Source organism: Electrophorus electricus, chromosome 4, assembly GCF_013358815.1.
Source record: "Electrophorus electricus isolate fEleEle1 chromosome 4, fEleEle1.pri, whole genome shotgun sequence".
Classification (NCBI taxonomy): domain Eukaryota; kingdom Metazoa; phylum Chordata; class Actinopteri; order Gymnotiformes; family Gymnotidae; genus Electrophorus; species Electrophorus electricus.
This window is the reverse complement of record NC_049538.1, coordinates 13,323,518-13,344,436: the sequence shown is the minus strand read 5'-3', so window position 1 is coordinate 13,344,436 and position 20,919 is coordinate 13,323,518. Positions and strand designations below refer to the sequence as shown.

The 20,919-nt window shown below is 43.7% G+C and overlaps 3 protein-coding genes across 5 annotated transcripts; 1 reads left to right on the top strand and 2 right to left on the bottom strand.

Moving 5' to 3' along the window:
* Positions 1–1,033: 1,033 nt before the first annotated feature.
* On the bottom strand, positions 1,034–3,657 carry snrpa (small nuclear ribonucleoprotein polypeptide A). The gene is made up of 7 exons (XM_027010068.2): positions 3,574–3,657; positions 3,026–3,102; positions 2,725–2,897; positions 2,445–2,618; positions 2,005–2,181; positions 1,825–1,913; positions 1,034–1,624 (listed from the first exon to the last, which is right to left on the bottom strand). The coding sequence occupies exons 2-7, from the start codon at positions 3,096–3,098 to the stop codon at positions 1,465–1,467; spliced, it is 846 nt and encodes a 281-aa protein (XP_026865869.1). The 5' UTR covers positions 3,099–3,102; positions 3,574–3,657; the 3' UTR covers positions 1,034–1,464.
* A 160-nt stretch (positions 3,658–3,817) lies between these two features.
* c4h19orf54 (chromosome 4 C19orf54 homolog) lies at positions 3,818–7,620 on the top strand. 3 transcript variants are annotated; one of them, XM_027010084.2, is made up of 7 exons: positions 3,818–4,096; positions 4,319–4,514; positions 4,678–4,746; positions 5,032–5,156; positions 5,446–5,575; positions 5,852–5,922; positions 6,082–7,620. In XM_027010084.2, the coding sequence occupies exons 2-7, from the start codon at positions 4,345–4,347 to the stop codon at positions 6,411–6,413; spliced, it is 897 nt and encodes a 298-aa protein (XP_026865885.2). In that variant the 5' UTR covers positions 3,818–4,096; positions 4,319–4,344; the 3' UTR covers positions 6,414–7,620. The 3 variants fall into 3 exon arrangements, with proteins under 3 accessions (XP_026865885.2, XP_026865883.2, XP_026865884.2); XM_027010082.2 differs by having other exon boundaries at positions 5,446–5,581; XM_027010083.2 differs by having other exon boundaries at positions 4,316–4,514; positions 5,446–5,581.
* Positions 7,621–8,374: 754 nt separating this feature from the next.
* Positions 8,375–19,207, bottom strand: itpkcb (inositol-trisphosphate 3-kinase Cb). Its single transcript, XM_035525428.1, has 7 exons — positions 18,026–19,207; positions 12,430–12,529; positions 11,936–12,149; positions 11,450–11,654; positions 10,426–10,527; positions 10,102–10,173; positions 8,375–9,985 (listed from the first exon to the last, which is right to left on the bottom strand). The coding sequence occupies exons 1-7, from the start codon at positions 19,205–19,207 to the stop codon at positions 9,773–9,775; spliced, it is 2,088 nt and encodes a 695-aa protein (XP_035381321.1). The 3' UTR covers positions 8,375–9,772.
* Positions 19,208–20,919: the final 1,712 nt, after the last annotated feature.

Below are 20,919 nucleotides of genomic sequence, written 5' to 3'. Positions count from 1 at the left end.
CAAAAATGAACGCGAACACACAGAACCGCAAAACGCCGTCGCCCGGGGAGGAACATCTGCATGTTATCTCTCCATTCTAGGTACAGCCACGGCGTTCGCACGAAGCATCGGTAAACGAGACCACCCAAGGCCGACATGGCCCCATTTCAAGGCCCTTGACACACCGACGGCGGCCTAACTGCAGGCAGCAGACGGGGAAACGAGGGACTCGCGCTAAGTCTGCTGGCCACAACTTCAAACGATTTTGACGGACAAGGACACCCAAAAGCAACAAGGACAAGCACTCGATGTTATGGCCACAAAACAAGGACAGACATGAACAGGACCGAGTTTACTGAGCCAGCACTTCTGGAGTTTCGGGAGTATCAGAACAGTCTAAAATAATAAATCATACACTATGTCGGATCAAAATCAATGTGTTTCGTGAATTGACCTGAAAACCAAGTAAAAATGACAAAGTTTGATACCAAATTAAAACGTGGTTAGGTCAAGATGGTGCTACTAGGGTGACAGGCCATGATTTTTGTATTTAAAAAGGCTATGTAAGGACATTTTTCTTCTCACGAAATTCTTCATCTTTTAAACCACAAATAAGAAGCCTCAAGTGTCTAGAAGAGCAAACAACACACTCTTCAAAACACCCATTTTCATCCGTCCCATCTTTACAAACTGTACTGTTGTGAATTTAGCCAAACAATTTCATGTTGGTTGAAACGGGATTATGTCCTAAAGAAAAACTAAAATCTAGATTTATTTATTCAGGAGCAAGTATCAGCCATTTCAAACGTGTTCAGTTGCTTTTATGGCAGATAAGCAAAGTACTCACCATTATTATAAGAATCAACTGCTAGTTAAGTTCTTAGTCCTTCAGGGTTGGAATAATGGCAAAGGCACCAGCATATCTGTACAGCAAGTAAGTGCCACATTTTCTTACTTAAACGCAGTAGCCTCACACACCCCTCTACTTCCACTGACTAGTTTTCATTTTCATTAACTTTTTTGCTTCATGGAGTGATACAAGAATTTGCTGACGCACTGTTTAAAACATCATCTTTAATTGAAACAGTAAAGCTCCAGGTACAATGTCTGGGGTTCCAGACCCTGGGTGCAATGCTTGTGAAGAGCAAGAAGTACAAAAAGAAATTACTTACAACCTCCAAAGATCATCCTCTAAAAGAGCGATTGGGGGAAAAAAACAAACAACCAAAACCAGAAAGAATGTGCCTCTGGTATGATGGTCCTTACCTTTCATCCCATATCAGAAAATGTTCACAGGAATTCAACACAGACATGTCCATCATAAACAGCCAGGTTTACCCTTTGATCCTGAATTAATCAAGACAGTGGATGGGGCATTGCCTTCTTCACACTGGCAAAAGTGTTTGAAGGGCTGTCAAGGGCAGCACATTGCTCATGCTGTATGCATTTGTGTGTGGAGTTCTGTGAGCATGGCAGTATGCCCATTTATTTCTTAGCAAAGGAGATCTTCATGGCATTGGTCTGAGTGATCTTAAAGCCTTGGAGGGCTTCCCTGGCCGCACCTGCCTGCACCTCATTATCAAACTCCACAAAGGCGATATCATGACGGCCAGGAACCAGACGCACCTCTTTGAACCCTGGAAACCTTAAGGAGGGAGAGAGGGGGAGTTAGGGTTAGAATTAGCATATCGACTTATTTCCACACACACACACACACACAAACAAAACAGGGTGATCTAGGAGCAAGTTTGAGGACTTCTGTGCATACATACTATTGCTGTTATATGAAACAGTAATGTTGAGATGAAAGAGAAATAAAATCCAGAAGGAAAAGGAATTGCTTACTGGTTAAAAAGCATAGACAGCATGAGCTCATTGGTCTCCTCTGGGAGGTTGGTGAGGAACAGGATATGGTTGGGTGGGTTCTCTGAGACCTAAAGAAAAAAACCAACAAAACCTTCAACAATCTAAACTGTACTGTGTCTGAGCACTGGGTAGGTATCTGACATGCCTGCTTATTCATACCTGCTGAGGCATCTGGCCTGGCATTTGCCCCGGCATCATCTGGCCTGGAGGCATGGCACCTGGGGGCATCTGACCAGGACCCATGCCAGGTGGGGGCATCATACCAGGAGGGGGCATATAAGGAGGCTGGCCTGGCATTGGCATCATTCGAGGAGCCTGACTCATAGGAGGCATTCCCTTAAAAACAAAAGGCACAACAATGTTCAGCTCTGAGGTACACAGACCTTTACTACTTTTGCTGTACGATTTGTGATCATTTTACATCACAGTTACAGCCAAGATCCACTGTGAATCAGACTACATAAACCCGTGTGAAGAACCTCTTCTCCTGCCCACCCCCTGCACAAGACTATGCCTTACATTGTGACACTGTAGGCAAGAAGCTTCCACTGGATTAAGAGAGTAAACCCTAAAAGTCTGGGTTGGCATTACAAACTCACCGGCATAGCTGCAGGTACTCCTGCCATGCCAGGGGCCGCAGCTGGCAGCCCCTTCTTTGAGCCTGCTGCGTCGACACCCTTAGTTTTCTTCTTTTCCTTCTTACGATCCCGCTCCACGTACGTGCCCTTCATCTTCGCAATAATGTCCGAGTCTTGCTTGGCATACTGAATGCGCTGCCGAGTGTAAGAAACAGAGCAAACTCTTAACTCGGGGTTCAGTGGGTGCAACTGCACTCAACTCACTAAGCAGGACACAATGGAAAGCAAGACAGGGGCATACCATGGGTTTGTCATAAAATGGAAAGCCCTGCATAGATCTGAGAGCATTGGAGGCACTGTTGATCTCTTTGAAAATCACAAAAGCCTGACCCCTCATCTTGAGGGTGCGGGACACAAGGATGTCCAAGATTTGCCCAAACTGAGAGAAAATGGCATATAGTGATTTCTTCAATTCTGTGATAGAGACAAAAGAGAATGAAAACGTTTTACGGGGGGAGGGGGGTTGGAGGCGCAGTAAACGTTTAGCAGTGCTCATCATAAAGCAAAAATAAAAGGAAGTTTTGTTTAGTAAATCTTCTTACCATCTTTTTTAATTTTCTCATTCAGGTTGTTGATGTAAATGGTGTGATTCAACCGCAGCTCCTGGCCAGCCATGTCTCTAGCAAAGGAAAAAGATATATATTTCGAGTTCCATCTATGAGGTAACTTACGAACCACTAGATATTAGCTAGCTAACGCTAGCTGGCTAACTGAGAAAAAAAATGTGCTTAGCTAGATAGCCAAGCGATTTTTACACTGAAGACCAAATATGGTCGCAGTTCAGTAGCTATCGACTACAAAACCAAGCCTCTGAAAATTTTTAGACGGCTGGTTATTTAGCCATCTTGCGAGCTGGCTGCCCACTACCTCAACATAAGTAACGTGCATTCAGCTAGCGCCAGCCACATAAACACGTTAGCTCGCTCGCTAATACGGACAGACGGTGGCACGTCGGCCTGCTTGTGAAAGCACCGTTTGAAGACACCTTCCTGTGTATTTTACTTGGATACAAATACAGCCACGTCCGACATACGCACATGTTAAATGGAAAGCAACACAATGGCGCAAATTACAGTTAAATATCAAATACCTCCGTTGTGTTCACCACGTCCAGCAGATACTAGCGAAAAAAGAAACAGGCGCCCCAGGAAGTCCCACCTTTCACAGATCACTACTTCCGCTTCTTTCGCAAAAGAATAATTCAATTGGACCATTCTCTAAAAAAGCGACGCGCCGATTGGTGGGTTGTAAGGCACGTCATTTTTATTGGTTACTAGATAAAGCTTTGATCTGATTGGTTTGCTACATTGTACCAGTCTATAATGTTCGGGTAATACATTATTGCACTAACGCAACTTTGTATCGATTCTGCAGAGAAACGTGGCACAACACTACGAGTAGTTTGGGACAAAATAGGTTTAGTCCCAAAATAAGTCAGATTAGATGTGACCTTTTTTTTTTAATGCCAATGATACGACTACCCGCTTGTTTCCTTATTCGGAATTGGTTTCTCCATTATGCACGCTTAAAACTGTCTCGCAACCTATGAGGGTTTATTTCTGTGGGATGTAATGTAATGGAGTTACACCAAACACCACAGAAGTTTGACTGAGGTCGGTATATTTATTGCTATGCTTTCGGGAAAGAACGTTATAATCGCTCTGATGAGCAAATGTCAGTCTGCAGTAATAAAACGTTAAACGGGCTGTGGCCTATATTACAGTCATCACTGTCGGCCTTTGCTTTAATAATGTATTGTCACATGCACTGTATTTCACTTCTACTAATGCCAAAGGAACACCTGTTTGTTATCCCGACCTCTCCTCACCCAGCAGTGCGATAAGGTGGACAGTGACCGACCATGTCAACAGATCCCAATCTTTTTCCTCCTCCTCCACCACCACCTCTCATGGCCCCAGCTTCACTGGTGCCAAACAAACAGAAGCTCTATCAGGCCATAGCAGCGGGAAAATCCCCCATGGAGGGGGACTTTGAGGAGGCCCGGTTACTACTTGGGCAGAGAGAGAGTAGGTAGGAAAACCTTCATAGAACTTATACATATAAAGAGTAGAATGTAAGAGACAGTTTCACTGCACATACAATAGAGCAAATAGATTTTTGTGTGGTTTTGTTTATATTATTAGCCTATTTTATGAACACTGATTGTTAAAAACATTTTATTTTATTTTTGCAGTTTCAGGAAGGACCTCCAGTGGGTGCTCATTAACACCTACGTGCCTTCACTGATTCAGGATGGCCCTAAGTGAGTCCCCTATGTTTTGTTTGACTGCAGCAGTGCACAGCTCAGTGTTTTCCAGTCTTCCAAAACACCAGATTCAGCATGGTGAGAATAATATGTTGAGTATTAAGTTCAATCAGGTGTATTGGAGCAATGGGCAAACAAAAGCAGGCTGTGCTGAAGTCCCCATTTCCCTACAGAACTCTGTTCATTCTCTTGTCTAACTATCCGTGTAGAATTTTTATTTGCTTTCATATTTATGATTTGAATTGGGACCAATTTTAATTTATGTTATTTGTTTGACTGAAGATGTGGCTTAGTGGCCTTATGGATGGCTGCATCTTTACTGAAGCCTGCACAGGCCATGTCCTTAGAGAAGATCACCCAGACTGCACTGGACAAAGGTTATACTGCCCAGGGAGAAATGTTTTCAGGTACCTGTTTGCTTGGTGCAGAGGCCACATGTATCACATTGGGGTGCTTGGCAAGTTTTGGAATGCTTTCACAGAGTATATGAATGTACACGTAAGTCTGAACAGCAACAAAAATGCACCAAAATAACCAGTCTTTTAGAGAAGAAAATGCAGGAAGAAACTGGCTAATTCAGTTTGCAGTGCAATGAAATTGAGTTTCAGTGTGAAGGTGGAACATCTGAACTTTTCCTTTGTAATGCAAAATGTGTCTAAGTGGACTGTTTAGATTGTTCTCTTTGGCCTGTGTTAGCCAGTGACATGGCTCTTCTTGCGGAGGAGGTGTGCGGCTGCAGAGTTCAGAGGCTGTCGGGTGGCATGGCAGGTGACAATGCTGTGACTATCCAGAAGCATCTCACTGGTGGCCAGCCGATCTTAATACCGTATCCTTATCCTTTTAACACGTAAATGCACACGCAGGACCTATCCCACTCTTATACTCTTACACATACAACTCTCTTAACATTTGCATGCATCTCCTGGACACATTAAAATCCTAGGCTTCAATCCAGTTAACATGTGCAGCGGAACTGGGAAAAAAAAGGCTTACGAGAGGTAGATCACATTTTCTCTAATTTCATGGTTGCTCCACTAGGTGGTGCTGCATTATTCCAGCAGCGCTGCATGCTCCCATGTACACCTTGACCGCTTTGGCACAGATATGATGAGGATTTTAACCATGAACCCTGCCTACGCCAAGGACACAAAGCCCACTGGGCTGTAGCATCAGGTGAGATATGGTGGTACACAAAACCTTCACAGCAAAAATAAACAAACACAAAAAACAACCTATGCTGAATATGCAGTTTTATTACTGGAATTCCTATAATGGTCTGGCAAGTAGAACCAACTGCATGCGTTTGTCTATCGGCTTTCTGGTGTATTTCAGGTGTTCTGCTTGGCCTGGTCCAGGGGAGTGTAACCAGCAAGCAGATGCCCAGAGACACCACTCTGCCCTGGCTCCACATTTGCCAAGGTGGAGTCCCTGCTGAGTGGCCCATGAGTGCAGTCAGCGAGGTCTACGTCTTAACCAAACAGGGCAAGAGCCTACGCTACCAGCTGTGGGAGTTCGACACAGTGACACAGAGTAATGCTCAGCTCAAGGAAATGGATCCCCAGAGGGCTAGCGATGGAACATACTATGTGCTGCCCCCTGGTGGAGTGGAGGAGGGACTGGCAGGCCAAGTGGTGTTGCTCTACACATGCCCACAGCCAAACTGACCATAGGAGTGGCTAATTGAGTACCTCTATTGACAGGATTTTATATTTTGGAAGTTTTGAGGTTATGTGTGTGAAAAGTGTAATAAGTATGTTTTGAATTGAAAAGCGGTGTAAAATCTGTCACTTCAGCCTGCATTTCACACTTTGTCCACTAGGGTGCATGTGCTACCCCAGAGGAAGCACTCAGGTTTTTATGGAAATTTATGAAATTCCCTTTCTTGTGAAATTTGGATGCCTGGACATTCCAGGTCTTGAGGAAGCTGAGCAACATATTCTTGCTACTGTGACTCAGAAATAAACCCAAAGGATTTTGTTACCTTCAGTCACATCATGTTTTTCCAAAGGTGCCAGATACTGTTGATATATATTTATATTGATGTGCTATGATAACTTGGCACCTTTGAGAACATGCGTTATAATTAGGTATATTCTGGGAAGTTGTTTGTAAAGGACATGAAACAAAAGGGGGTGTTTTGGCTGTACAGTTTGGGAAGTCCTGAGTATATAAACGATTCTCAAGTTCATTTCTGAACCAGCATCAGTGTAGCAGGTCTGCTATGACTCATACACTGTGACTAATGGACCTGTAAGCACTACTGCCACACCTGCGATGGCTGGTTCTCAGGAGGGAATAACATCCAGGCTGAAAAGCATTTGTAGAAAACACCACTTTTGTCTCTTCAGAAATACACCAGTTTAAAGTGATATTTGCTATAAACATGATTCAGTTATTATAAAGGAATACAATTGGTCATATGCACCTACTTCATTTTCACAGACTGTTACTAGTTGAGTCTTAGGTAAAGTGTACTAAGGGTTAACCTATGGTCATTGTATGTTGAGCAAGTGTTTCTTCTGTTTAAGGAACTTATGAAAGCAGAAACATGATGCAATAGGTTCATAATGGAAAACTAAGTTTACATATGGGTGATGAGGCATGTAATCTGTATCTGAATTTGAGACAACTACTAATAAAAACAGTTTGTATAACACACACACCCAAATCACATTACATATTTGAAATGCTCTCGCTGAATGTAATAATGAGAAGAAAGTTCTTTTAATGCTCACAGTTCCAGTTTATTGCATTAGCATTCAAAGATAAAGAAAGTGGGAGAACAGCCAAGCACTTAAGTCCATTTCTGGGCTATAAAATTTTCCTAAACCAACCTGTTATTTCTGCATAAAATAAAAGAACTGAAATGTATTCAGCCTAGTAAGTTCACTTAACATTTTGGCATGACTGCAGGGACATGTTGCCTTGTGCTGAGTGGAAGTGTCTGAAAGGTAGTCACAGTTGCAGCTGTAATGCTGTGTTGGATTGCTGACTGACAAACCAAGACATCATGCATGGTAGTCCTGTTAAACCACCAAATCCTGACTCCTGTTAGAGGATCCGTTTCTCGACTTTAGAAAAGAGTGGTGCTAAACTCTGCCACCATCTTCAAACTACATTCACAGGGGAAAAAGAAAAGACCTGAAAGAAGTCATCTGACAGTGGGGAATGGCAGGAATTAAACCGCTGGATTCCAAAACAGCGCCTACCAGAGGGTCTCAGAGAACCCATTTATCAGGGCTTGTCTGGTCAAGAATAAGACCTCCAAGACTTGGATTGTGCAGGAATAGACACATTACAAAAGCCTTTGGTGGCTTCCCTTCACATGCATGGAACAACAGTGGTAAAGTCCTGCTTTAGCTTAGTGTAGCACAGTGCGATGCATGTATAAAGGTACTGCAGAAGCACCCATGACGAGGCATGACCAGGAACTGGTTCGTCAACACGTACCCCTCACTGAATTTTGTTCTTGGATGCAGACACCCAAACTTACGTAAGGTAAACTGTCACAGGACTAGCCAGAGGATTAACCAAAACTGAATGTATGGCAGCATTCTTTCTAGGCAATTCTATTGAAACAGGTGTAAAGAATTTTTCAATTAAATTGTAGACTGCATATTTCCCTAGAAATATCTCAGAATTCTCATGAAACCTGTTTTCTAAGAGAAGTTCAAAAGATAAGTACATAGAAATTACATAGAAATTTCCACAACATAACAACCAAACAACCTCGTTAGAAAAACAAAAGAAACAAAATGAGCAAAAATACAAACCACACCCACAGAGCCTAAAAAAGTTCACGGGACACCTCCTGAAACAATGAAATCAGACAATATTAATTATGCGGAAACAACTCTACTAGCAATACTTTTGCGCAATATGCAACACTGCCCTTATATACACACACACCTTAATATAGAGTGGTTAGTGTATTGGTGTTCTTGGCTCAATCACTTCAAGGTGTACTCCCATACTGGTTAATTAGGACACAAGTCATTGTTCCCTAGCTCTAAGACGTTCGTAGGCCTGGATGATGATTCTGTTCAACTTAAAGCCATTTAGAGAATCTAACAACTCTAGATGACAATGCTAATAAGTAAAGTTCCCCCCCACCTTAGTAAGCTAGTCACCAGTAGGCTTCACAATGCAGTGGCTTTCCAAAACTCTGATCTCCACCAATGAAACTCCCAGTCTCCCAGTGATGACAGGAAGTCCACTCAAACAATTAAGATAAACTATATGTGCCCTGTGACAGTGTCAACAAGCTTTCCAAAATGTGAAGAATTACAATGAGCTCAGCAGACCCAATGTCCTAACGAATGCTCTGGCTTACAGTGTGTTGGTCTTTAAAGAAAACCCCAAACCACCAATCTATATCATCTCCCAGGGAAAGGTGAAGTTCAACACTTGTGAAAGCTTCAAGACCCTCAAACCAAGTGCAGAGTACATGTTACTTGGTGAGCGTTACATTTTCCAAACACAAAAATATATACTACTTTGAGAGCATTGAGGATACTCTCTGTGTCATATATATTTAATTTATATATATATATATATATATATATATATATATATATATATATATAAATATATATATAAATATATGACGCAGAGACATTTAAAAGAAAGGTGGCGGCCCTTAAGGCTAAAATTAAATTAGTCTATTTACAATACTATAAAAATATTAAGAACATTCCAGTGTGCTAGTGTTTGCATATTTCCTGAGCTTGAAATAGAAAATAAATTGTGTGTGTGTATATATATATATATGACCCTCCGATTTTCTGATTCTTCCTTATTTTGGTCCAGTTACAGTGCATGGTCTTTACATGTGTCCTGCTTTACTGAGCGGTGGGTGTGTGAGTGTGCGTGCATGCATGTACATGGCTGATCAGCAGTCTGGTGAGGCTGGTGAAGTATATCCACTCTGGTCCATCATTAGCTCCTGTTCTTCACCTCTCCCTTCCTCCTACAGTATGGAGCTGTTAGTATGCCACCTTGTGTGTGCCCCTCTCTCACTCTCTCAAGGCTGGGGAGAGGCAAGCATAGCTCCCAGGATCTCGATCAGGTTGTCCAGGCCCCAGAGGTAGCCATCTTCACGGTTGCCCTCGACCCAGGGCGTGCGGTGGTCCAGGGTCTGGCGTGGGGGCAAAGGTACTGTCTTCCCAAAGTCGATCATCCACACTTGGGCTTGGCCCGAGGAGTCATGCACAAACAGGAGTGAACTGCCCACCACCTGCAGACAGGGGGCGATAGTGGTCTCCACAACTGGAATGTAAACAGGCGCACCTATCGAAACCAGTCTAATGGAGATGGCCCTCTGGCCACGAGTGAGGGGAGACTACGACTCACCTCGTGCGTCCGGAAGAACTCGGACATCTCCAGCACCCCACGCAGTTCCTCTAATCTCTTGCGGTATCTCCTCTACAAACAGAGAAAAGTAAAGAATAGCTAAACAAGACATACTACTCTATTTAAACTGGGACAAGTCTTAACCATGCTTGAGTTTTTAATAGGGAATCACCATTAAGTGCCTGATATAAACCTACTACTAGGCCTATCTGTGTTTGGAAGGCCAACTTACTTGATGTAATCATTTACTGCAGAAAGGAATCAACTGTGTTACAAAGACAGAATTCATTAGCTCTGCGTTCAGCTGGAGCAGAGCAGACTTACCAGGATCTCAGAGTTCCCATTCACAAAGTCCTCCAGGGCTTTCATAACCTGTTCTCTGTGCTTAGTCCTTTTAAAGTTAGTATTGCATGTGCCATCTGCTTTCTGCACACACACACACACACACACACACACACACACACACACACACAGACACACACACACAGACAGAGAGAGCGAGCGCATGAGAGAGTGAGAGCGTGAGGCCAGACAAATGCCTAATACATTTGCATTTAGTCCTGCAATGGAAAATTAGGTCATAGAGCACAGACGGAACAGACAGTCAACTGTGGTAGTGGCTATTCATATATTTATCTTGAACATTTGCCATCATCATCATCTGGAATTTGTTTTCACGCCAAGACGCATTTATCTTTATCTATATATACTCAGGGACTCAGAAACACACCGACGGCTGTAATGGTTGAATTACAACTCAGATCAGTCAGATCAGGGTGAACATGCCAACAATGTCTGGATTACAAATCAACTAAAATATTCTGTGTTTAACAGTTTACAATCAAAAATAATATCAAGAAATATTACCATAGCAATAGCTACACAACAGTCTGACCATCATCAGCATGCAAAATTTAAAAGGAACAATGTTTTATCTATTAATTAACCAAGTTATCAGGTAAAAAAAAAATTAAAAATAAAAGACAGATTCTCAAGGCAAATTTACAGTAACCTGGCCAATAATCCAAACATAGCAGCACATCACCAATACAGGTAGGAAGAGACGTCAAATTCCAACCCAAGTTCTCGGAGTCATGAGCCTGCATGACTGAAGTGGGTTTTTTTTTTTTTTTTTTAAACGATGTAAGCAGCTTACACATTACATCCGGACAGTTAAAACAGATATTCTGAGAAAAAGAACTCTGTCACTATCTCGTAATCAGGAACTAAACTTGCCAACAGGGTTGGGTTGCATCACCCAGTCAGTATGCTCCCCTGCAAGTAAACAGTCCTCCTGGTCCTGCCATTCAACACAGCGCTGGCTTTAAGAGCTGGGAGCCATACCCACCTTGATGCCCTCGATGCGGAAGCCCAGCGTGGCTGTGGAGCTGAGCGTCTCTCGCCACTGCATGTAGCGGGGCTTCAAGATGGCCTGCTGCCGCCTCTCCTCTGGGCTGGGAGCGTCCGGGTCCACCGCCACCATCTTCTCGTACATATCCCTCCGTAGCTTGGGCCGCTGTTGCGCCTTCACCAGCTCCTCCTCAAGGTACGTCCTGGACACGCGGGGAGAGAGAGAGAGAGAGAGAAAGGAAAAAAGAAAGAGCAAAGAATGAGAACGTGAAAAAGACGACTTAAGAATTGAGACGATTATTAGGAGAGTATTCTCACAACATAATCACCATAATCTCGTGCGTGTGTTTCTGATCAGACAGACCGATTAGTTAGTGATTCATTGTGCAATGCTGACAACAGCAGAAGGGTCAGTGGAAGCCATTTCCAGGGTCCCGCAGCACACGGTCTCCCTCAGATCTGCTGTCCTGCGTCTTCCCCTCACCTGCTGCCCATCTTGCAATCCATGATGGAAGGGGAGTCGAAGGACGCCAGCAGGTCTTCCATCACGTTGTAGTCTTGTCCGTCCCTGCGCGCCACGCCGTGGTAACTTGGCACGAATGGCTGCAGTGAGTCGTCCATCAGCCGAGTCAGACACAGCTGCTCACACTCGCAATACTTCTTCAGGAGTCTGCCGTACTCATCCCATTGAAAATTACCTGCACATGCACACAAACACACACATACTTGTTTAAAATCGACTTATATAACCTTTTACGTGTTAAATATTAAAATGTTGCACTGTGACAATGAGAGAAGCTATCCAAGCTTGTTCGAGGGCAGCTAGTGGTTCACCAAGCCATTAGTACTCAATCTTTCCAAATTCTGTTCCTGCAGTATCTTAGCATATTTTAGTGCATATTTCCTATAATGTTAGGCTCAACTCTGATTAATGAGACCTTTGTGAAGTCTTTGTGTGAGAGAGAGACACACACACACCTGCGTGGCCTGCCAGCTGGACCCATGGGTAGTACTTCTTGAAGGAGTCTACAAGCAGCGAGCAGTGTACCACACTTTTCTGCTTCCTCCAATCCTTTGTCTAAAAACAGAGAGACAGAGAGACACACACACACACACACACACACACACACACACACACACACACACACACACACACACACACACACACGTGAGTGGCAGGGGTTCTGCCCTGCACAGGGCCTTATGCACCGTATGCAGCCACTACGATTCGGGAACATAGCACATCCATTCGTCCTGGCACAGGTAGGCTCACCTACTGCGCTCACCCCACCCGCTTCATTTTCCTCAGAGTCTTTTAGACTACACCAACTCTGTGTGGAAGAGCCCCAGGTACTCGTCATGGGAACAGTGGCAGCAGGTCCTGTGGGGCACGTCGCCACTGCCTGTCTGATCAAATGCTGTCTGGCTGCCTGGCCTTTCTGGACACAGGGCTGGAGGGCTCATTTCCCAGGGAACTGCGAGAGCCCACGCTTCTGTTTGGAGGGGACGACTTTACCAAAAAAAAAAAAAAAAAAAAAAAAAAAAAAAAATTTATCTGCCACGCGAGGTCACAGAGAAAAGGAATGACGCATTTACGTCACTGCGGTATTGATTACAGGCAAATGATTAATTAGAGCAGGGATTGTGTGTGGGAAATGACAACCGTTGCTCATGCTTGTCTGTGTACACGTGTGTGTGGGTAAGAGAGGGAGTACTAAATTAATGCTCTGTCCTTGTGCAGGGTTAAGGGTGCAGGACTCGCCACACCAACACTAATCAAACTCAGTTCTACTCCATTTGCCTGACCGGATCACCTGGATTACAGGAAAGGACCACAAAACAAAAAAAAAAGTCCCCCCCCCCCACCCCTTGTACACACACGCAATTAAGTAACCCTATCTTTGTGAAGTCTTACACTGGTTCCAGTTATACTGTAATAAAATAACCCTAATCTGATACCCAACCCTCATCTAAACCAGCCTTTTCTTTAAAAAAAATCTATAATATAAAGGCATGTCCACCTGTGAAAACTAGCAAACAGAAACCTACAAGCTCTAAAAAAAACAAAAAAAAACCCAACACACTTCTGAGTGCAGCAAGTTAAGTAGCCAGCCAGCCACACACACACTCTTTAAAACCTCAAAACACACCCACGTACACGCAATGCTCCACACACACACACACACACACACACCTCTGAACTTTCCCCATGCATCTGATTTTCCTCCATCGTTCAATCCATAGATTGTGGCAGTCTTCACACTCATATAGCTTTATGAAGAACACTTTACAGTGTTTAGAAGGCTACATGACACCTACATAAACCCTTCACGACAACAGACTTTGTGTTTATAAAATGTTTATTCCAGCTGACATAAAAGCATCTGTTGTCAACTTTGAAGCCAAGCTGACATAAATATGTGAAGTGACAGATTCTGGGTGACATTAGGAAGAGTTATGACCCTTTGTCGGGTGTAATGACAACTGGCTGTAACTCAAGTGTTTTTTTTTTGGCTTTTTGGTATGTCAGGGTGACATCCTGTGGACATGACAGCTTGCCAAGTGATGCTGTTGGTATAATTGTGAAGACCTAGTATCATCAAAAATCACTCTCACAAATTGATTATTATAGTTGCTTGCTTACGATTAATAACAACTACTGATTGTTAATGATGGGAGCAGATCGGTCATTTCACTCACTCACCGGTCAGTGCAACGACATGATTCAAAGCCACAGGTTATAAATGAGAATCCTACCGAACGACTGCACAGTTCCCGGGCCTTTGTGATTTAGCATGAATGCAGCAGCCAGCATTGCAGTTCATTTAAGGCCTCTTACCCTGTCGCTCCACTTCATTGATGCCTGCCGCGAGCAACATTGTCAGCTTCTTCTGCCGTCTGCTTCATCAAACATGCCTGTCCTGAGCTAATGGAGCCTAATCCCATCACTCCTTCTGAGTTAATACTCTCAGCTCTACACAGTGGGCTTGACCTCATCAATCCCTTTTACCTAATGCTGCATTCATATTCCACCTCCCCTACCCTGCTCCATTCAATGACGGAGCATTTTCCCACACAGCTCCTAATGTGCTTGTTTGTCTTCTCCTATATTGGCCCCCAGGGTAAAAGAAGCCAGGGGTCATGTGACACACCTGACCCGCAGGGAAAAAAAGACCATACTCAGCAAAACCTGTCACTATGCTGATGTCAAGGTCGTCATTGTTTTTTGTAAGCAATGCTCTGACCCTCGTACACACACACACACACACACACACACACACACACACACACACACACGTTAAATTCCATTCAGTTTCAGTGGAAAGTATTTTGCTGTCGTGACCTTGACAATGACCCAGCCCCATCAGCCGCCACGGATAAGATTCCATTCCAGAGGTCAAGGGTTGCTGCTGTAATGATGTAACCACCCCAGAAAACATACGGGGCACTGTCTAAACATTTAAACCCTGAATGAGTGCATGTGCGTGCACACACACACCAAGGATGTAAACACATGGACCCTGGCTCAGTAAGCTCTAGTTGGGTATGAATGCCTGCCCTGACCAAATGTTTAAGCAAACGTAGCTTTTGCCTTAAGGAATATGTGAGAGTCTGGGAGTGTGAGTAGGGGTCACCTCATAGATGGAGCAATATTGCGACAGCAGAGAAAATCAGCTGACAGACACAGACAGACAGACAGCAAGTAGCTCTCCTCCAACTCTCATGTGTCTGTTTCTGTCCCTCTCTTTAGCTAGCCGATATCCTGTCCCTCCTGACCGTACTGCTTTTTGGTCCTGCCCATGACCCTAATCTTCCAATCAGCTTTTTGTCTAGTTTCACATAAAACATGTAAACATGTATGCTCATCCTGATTTCAAAATCACACTTTCTTCCTGTTCCTACCTATGAACTGCTCTAAAACACACAAAATGAAATATGAAGGCAAATATGCAAAATGTAATTTTACTTAAATGAGTTATTTTTTTGTTGGTGTGCATTTATCTGCGGGTGTTTCCTTAGCCAAGATGAGGTTGGAGCTGTCCCCGCCCACCTCCAAATCTCTGCCTGTTCTCTCGCTTTTTTTTCCACACCACCCCCTGCCCCACCCCCTCAGACCGCCTTCTTTTCTGGAAAGAAAAATTCCTGATATGCAGGTACAATTTCAGTACACAGTGTATAAAAAAAAAAAAAAAAAAAAAAAAAAAGCAGTCCAACAACTACATTTCTTCTGACACACAAACAGAGAGAGAGAGAGAGAGAGAGAGAGAGAAATTGGATGATTCCACTAGCTTGTCCTTAGGGATCACATCAAATTTAGAATCCACTGAGTAGTGTGTAATAAGAGAACATAACAGGCGGCTTCGTTGAATTCAGTCTTTATGAGCTTGTTTATATCTGAAACCACAGTGCCACCCTCATTTTTTCTTGCACCCACAGATGTGTGCGTGTGCGTGTGCGTGTGCGTGTGTGTGCGTAAGCATGTATGCACGTGAGTGTGAAGGGAAGAGCAAATTTTCCCCTCGTTCTTTTCTAACCATAATGCTGAAAATGTGGAACAAGAATTCACACACAGCAAAAAAACAAAAACAAACAAACAAACAAACAAACAAACACCATTGCCATAATCAAGGCGAATGGCATTTCTAAGTCATGACCACAAGTTCAAAAGCGAAAATGGAGATAGAGGGACTGAAAAAAAACAAGTCTCACCATATATGGCTTCATTGTTGCTTAGTGACAAAGGAACCTCCTACAGTTCAATTTTCCATGACATGGCCTCGACTGAGACGGCCATCAGACCATGTGCGTACAAACGTATACGTGTGAGGAAGCGTGGCGACGTCAGTCACTGATGTCAAAACAACAGGCTGGCTGGAATACGCAACATCCCAGCGTGTGCAAGAATAGCGGTCGGCCACCGAACCAGCTGACAGTGGTTACAAACAGCCGAGCAGCTATTTCCAAACCAAAGGAAGCTTACTCAGACATAAAATAGGAGTGATTGTTATTGTTAAGGTACACACTCACTTCCTGAGGTTCATGTCTCCATACTGATTCACTGATGAGACATACATTACACACACGCACCTTGAATTACCTACATCTTGATAGTTCTACCTTAGGAAGTTAGATGGAGCATGTGCGTGTCTTTTCTGAAGAAGACTGAAGTCACATGTTACTTCCTGCGCTGTACCACAAATGGGGCAAAAACACACAACAAATGCATAATTGGGAATAACCAGACCATAAACCACATAATGTTACCTAAAAGTTCTTACTGGATACAAAAACATACGACAACTATAAGAACTGGGGAATGAAAACAGGTAAAGAGGAAATGACTATTTTAGTCATGCTTATGTGCCAATTACATTTTAGCACAAGTAATAAAATGAGCTATGAGGCCCTATAGGACCTAATGACATGTTACAATACAACTACAATAAATGACTATTGAAAATGGACCCCTTCTTAATCGTGAATAGTCACATATCATGTTAATCAGAGAAGTTTCTCCAGGACAAGCGAACCACATCTTGTACATATCTTGTATGTAAATTGAAGCACGAGACTACCACAATCCCAGGTGAGTTCTCAATCTGCATACAAGCTGCCATAACACATGGCACAACGTAATCGCCGCACCCACCTCCATCCTGTCACGTTATCCATGCTCAAAACAGATGAGACGTTAATCATCGCACTATAGTCAACCCCCCCCCCCCACCCCAGGGCTGAGCTGCATGGTCATAAACACAGTTCGTAATTCCTAGAGTTCTCTGTATCGCACCTCCCAAAATCTCACTTGGAAAAGGGAGGGATTCCCAAGAGACGAGCGGCATCCCCACCCACCCATTTCGGCCACTCGGCGCAGAACTCGCAATTCCCAGGCCTCTAATTCTGATGTGCAGCCTCCAAGTGAGACACATCAGATATGTGCTGACTAACATTCAGTATGGCCTTTCAAGAACATCCAGAGACACTGTGATCATGCAGCAAATTGTGGTGTGCTTTAACACAAGGTTGTGATAAAGATTTTGCTAATGAAGCCCAAGACCTTGAACAGCACAGTCCTGGTTATTTTAGGTTTATCCACTTTATAAGTAGCTCTGTCCTTCCAGCTGAGAAAGCAATTACATTCTTCTAATATCTGCCTGATGACAATGTGCTATACGAACACAAGGCCAATGAAACCAAGTAATCTCTCCTGTCTGACCACAGAACAATCAGCTCTAGGACAAGTGTTGCATCCTGTTATGATAATCAGGGTTGTGCAGTGAATCCACCCCCCTCCCTGCACTCAGGGAGACAGCAGCAACTAATCATTAACTATTTAATCATTAACTATCTTGTGGACTCTCCACAAGATTGACATGTGTTGCATGGCCTGTGGAGGGTGTGACAAGACCTCTGTCTGCTAATGATAGGAGCAGTGATACACACACACACAGAAACTTTCTTTAGATATACAGGACTATAGCGTTTAATCTGTGCTGATTTGGCTCACTAAAACGCGAGAGATCTTCGGTGCATGTCCCTGACCAACAACGTGGAGGAGGAATAGTTCACTCACCCCGGCGACCTCGTCCGAGTTGCCAAACCTGCCGTACGAGCTCGGGGACAGGCTCGTGGGCTCTGCGTCGCTGCCAGCATAGTCATCTTCAGACTCCTCGAACGACGAAGCCGACGACAGTCCAGCCGAGGATGAGCTAGACAGTTTCCGGGGGGAAAAGTACTGCACCGGGGAGCCCCCACATCCACTGTCGGAGCAAGCAAACTCCTCGTCCGGTTGCTGGTCTAATGATAACCGCCTAAAGCCCAGCGAAAAGTCGGCAGTCAGCGAGCTCTCCGCGTCTGGAAGCCGGCTAGGGCTTGGCTCGCGAGTAACGATTAATCTCGGAATAGTTCCGTGAAAATTAGGATTGTCCATTAAAACCTGAATGCCGCTGTATTCCTCCGTAGAGTTGGACAGATTTTCTTGGTCCGTGGTGTCCCGGGTATCTGTAGTAAACCCATCACCCGGCCGAGTGGGTTTGCCTCTAAAGGGGGGAGGTTTCGTCCTACCCGAAGGAACAGAGAGACTATTTACCGTACAACCGTTTGCACATCTCTTTAACTTCGGGCTTGATTCTGTTCGATTCATGCGCTCCTCTAAAATGGGCAGAGAATCGATAGGGGACAGCAGCCTTTGTGCTTTGCCCTCGAAGCACACATCCTCCGCTTCGCTGATCTGTCCTTCAGAATATTTTTCCATAGTCATCGATGAGGTATTCCAGTCATGGTCCTTTCCCGTTTCTCCTTCTCTGCACGTACAATCCGAAAGTTCAGCTCGATCGAGCCCACCAAACCTCGGTGTGCTAAAATCTGCATCGATAGACCAACTTGTTTCCTCTCTCAAAACTCTCTCAAGATTTCTCACAGACGACACGGACACATGTTCATCATCGAATACGCTCCTACACACGACGGTTAGATCCGTTTCTAAATCGCTTCGGCCGTTAAATAACTTTTCCTGGCCGTCTACCTCGCCACAATTCTTAAACACATGCTCCGTTTCGATGGTGTTACGGCGATACGATTTAAGCCTTGGCAACTGCTTATTTTTCATTGGATTCCTGTCCGACCGGTCACCTCCGTGTGCCAAAGTACTTGTTCCGTCAACTCTCAACGTCGCACCTGGCCGTGCCTGAGAGTTTCCTTTCACTTTGAATACAGGCGTCGCTGAGCACGTCGAGACACAGAGCGACTGACCCATTCTGCATACCGTGCTGATCAATCATCCTAATTCTTTTAACATCGGCGCCACGCCCATTCAAGAAGTCATGGCAGTGGGATGAACTTTGAAGATTGAGCACTTTCTTGATCTTTCTTTTCTTTGTTATGCCCAGCATTTATGAAGCAGTCGGTTCCACCTGCATTTACTCAAAAAGGGGCAAAACTCGGTACCATTATTTTCTGAAAGGCAAGATAATAGAAATAAGCATTCAATACAACTTATTTTGAAGGGACAGTATCGCGTTAAAATTGCGAAATAGCTCTTCATCTGTAACAGCTTATCTTATTTTTCTAGATGATCACAAATGTCATTAATAAAAAGTCGTTACACTATCGAACTATCAGCTAGTACCAACTCAGACAGCTGAATTATCTGGGTTTTTTTTTTTCAAATTGACACTTTAATCAAACCAGCACTAAAATATTTTTTAATTAAAATATTTAAAACATTAAAAAGTATTATTAGATAAGAGTGTACCTAATTATAAAGTTCGTTATTGTTAGTTTATAAATTAAAAATGGTCAGATTTTATATTCGCCTTCACTCTGGAGTTTTGTCCCCCCCTTGTGTTTTAAGTGCGTTATTTGCACATGACGAGTCAAACAACAACAAAAAACAAAAAAACAAACAAAAAAAAAAAACAGCATGATGATATGAAGACTACACATATGCACGCATACAGACGTGCCAGGTATTCCATCGCAAGCGAAGATGGCTGTGTTTCCATTTAAAACAAAGAAACACCAAGATAGTGTCATCTGTCGCTGATGAGAATGCTACTATTGGTGACTATAGAGTCCAACACATAGAGCTGGACCATGTAAAGACCAGGCTAGAGGCTGTGGTATGTTATTGTCTTCACTGGTGATTCTGTCATCTATTCTTGGCATGCTGCTAAGATGTCAGTGTGACACAAATAGCTCTGGCTATTTTCACAAGAGGCCTTGTCTCTGAATGAATGAATGAACAAATTAATGAATGAATAGTCTCTGAAACACAGCATGTAGGGTTGGATTTAGTTTTGCAGTATTCCAAGAGCATCTGCCAGCCTCTTACGAAAGTGTATAAGAGGTAGTCAGGTTTCTATGAACTTACTGTTAAGATGCTTTTCAGGCTTTTCTGTTTCTTTAGTAGTGGACACGTTCGGTTTAATACGGGATCTAATTCACCGCTGTCAGTACAGCATTGAGCATCATGCATGACCTGGGTTACATGACCTAGATTACTGACAAATCATGGAAGGCACACTAATGAACAGTAATGTAGTCTTTAGATCGAGAATGCATCCATAATGAAATTATATTTTGTATCTGAAAGACTACGTTTGTTATGACCAGTTGATGAATAGGGAACAAAGTGAGCAGTGGGAGACCACCTCTGTTTAGTTTACCAATGCTGTGTCTTCCAGTTGCTCCATTCCAGAGCTGCTCATCACAACCTGAAACTTGCTCTCCCATGAGAAGTTTGTCAGATCGAGGCGTGCTGGAGAGTGCAGCATCAAGAATTTCACAGAAGGCATCTTTGATGTTCTCTCCAGCATCCAGGGGGAGAGCATAGACTCTCAACTATGTAGCGAAGTGGCCTTTTGCCAGAGGTATCCACCATGCCATGCCCTGAAGTGCCCCAGCAAAGCTACCGAGCAGTCAGCAAAGACAACTCCATGAAGTTGACACACGCCTTCAGGAAACCCG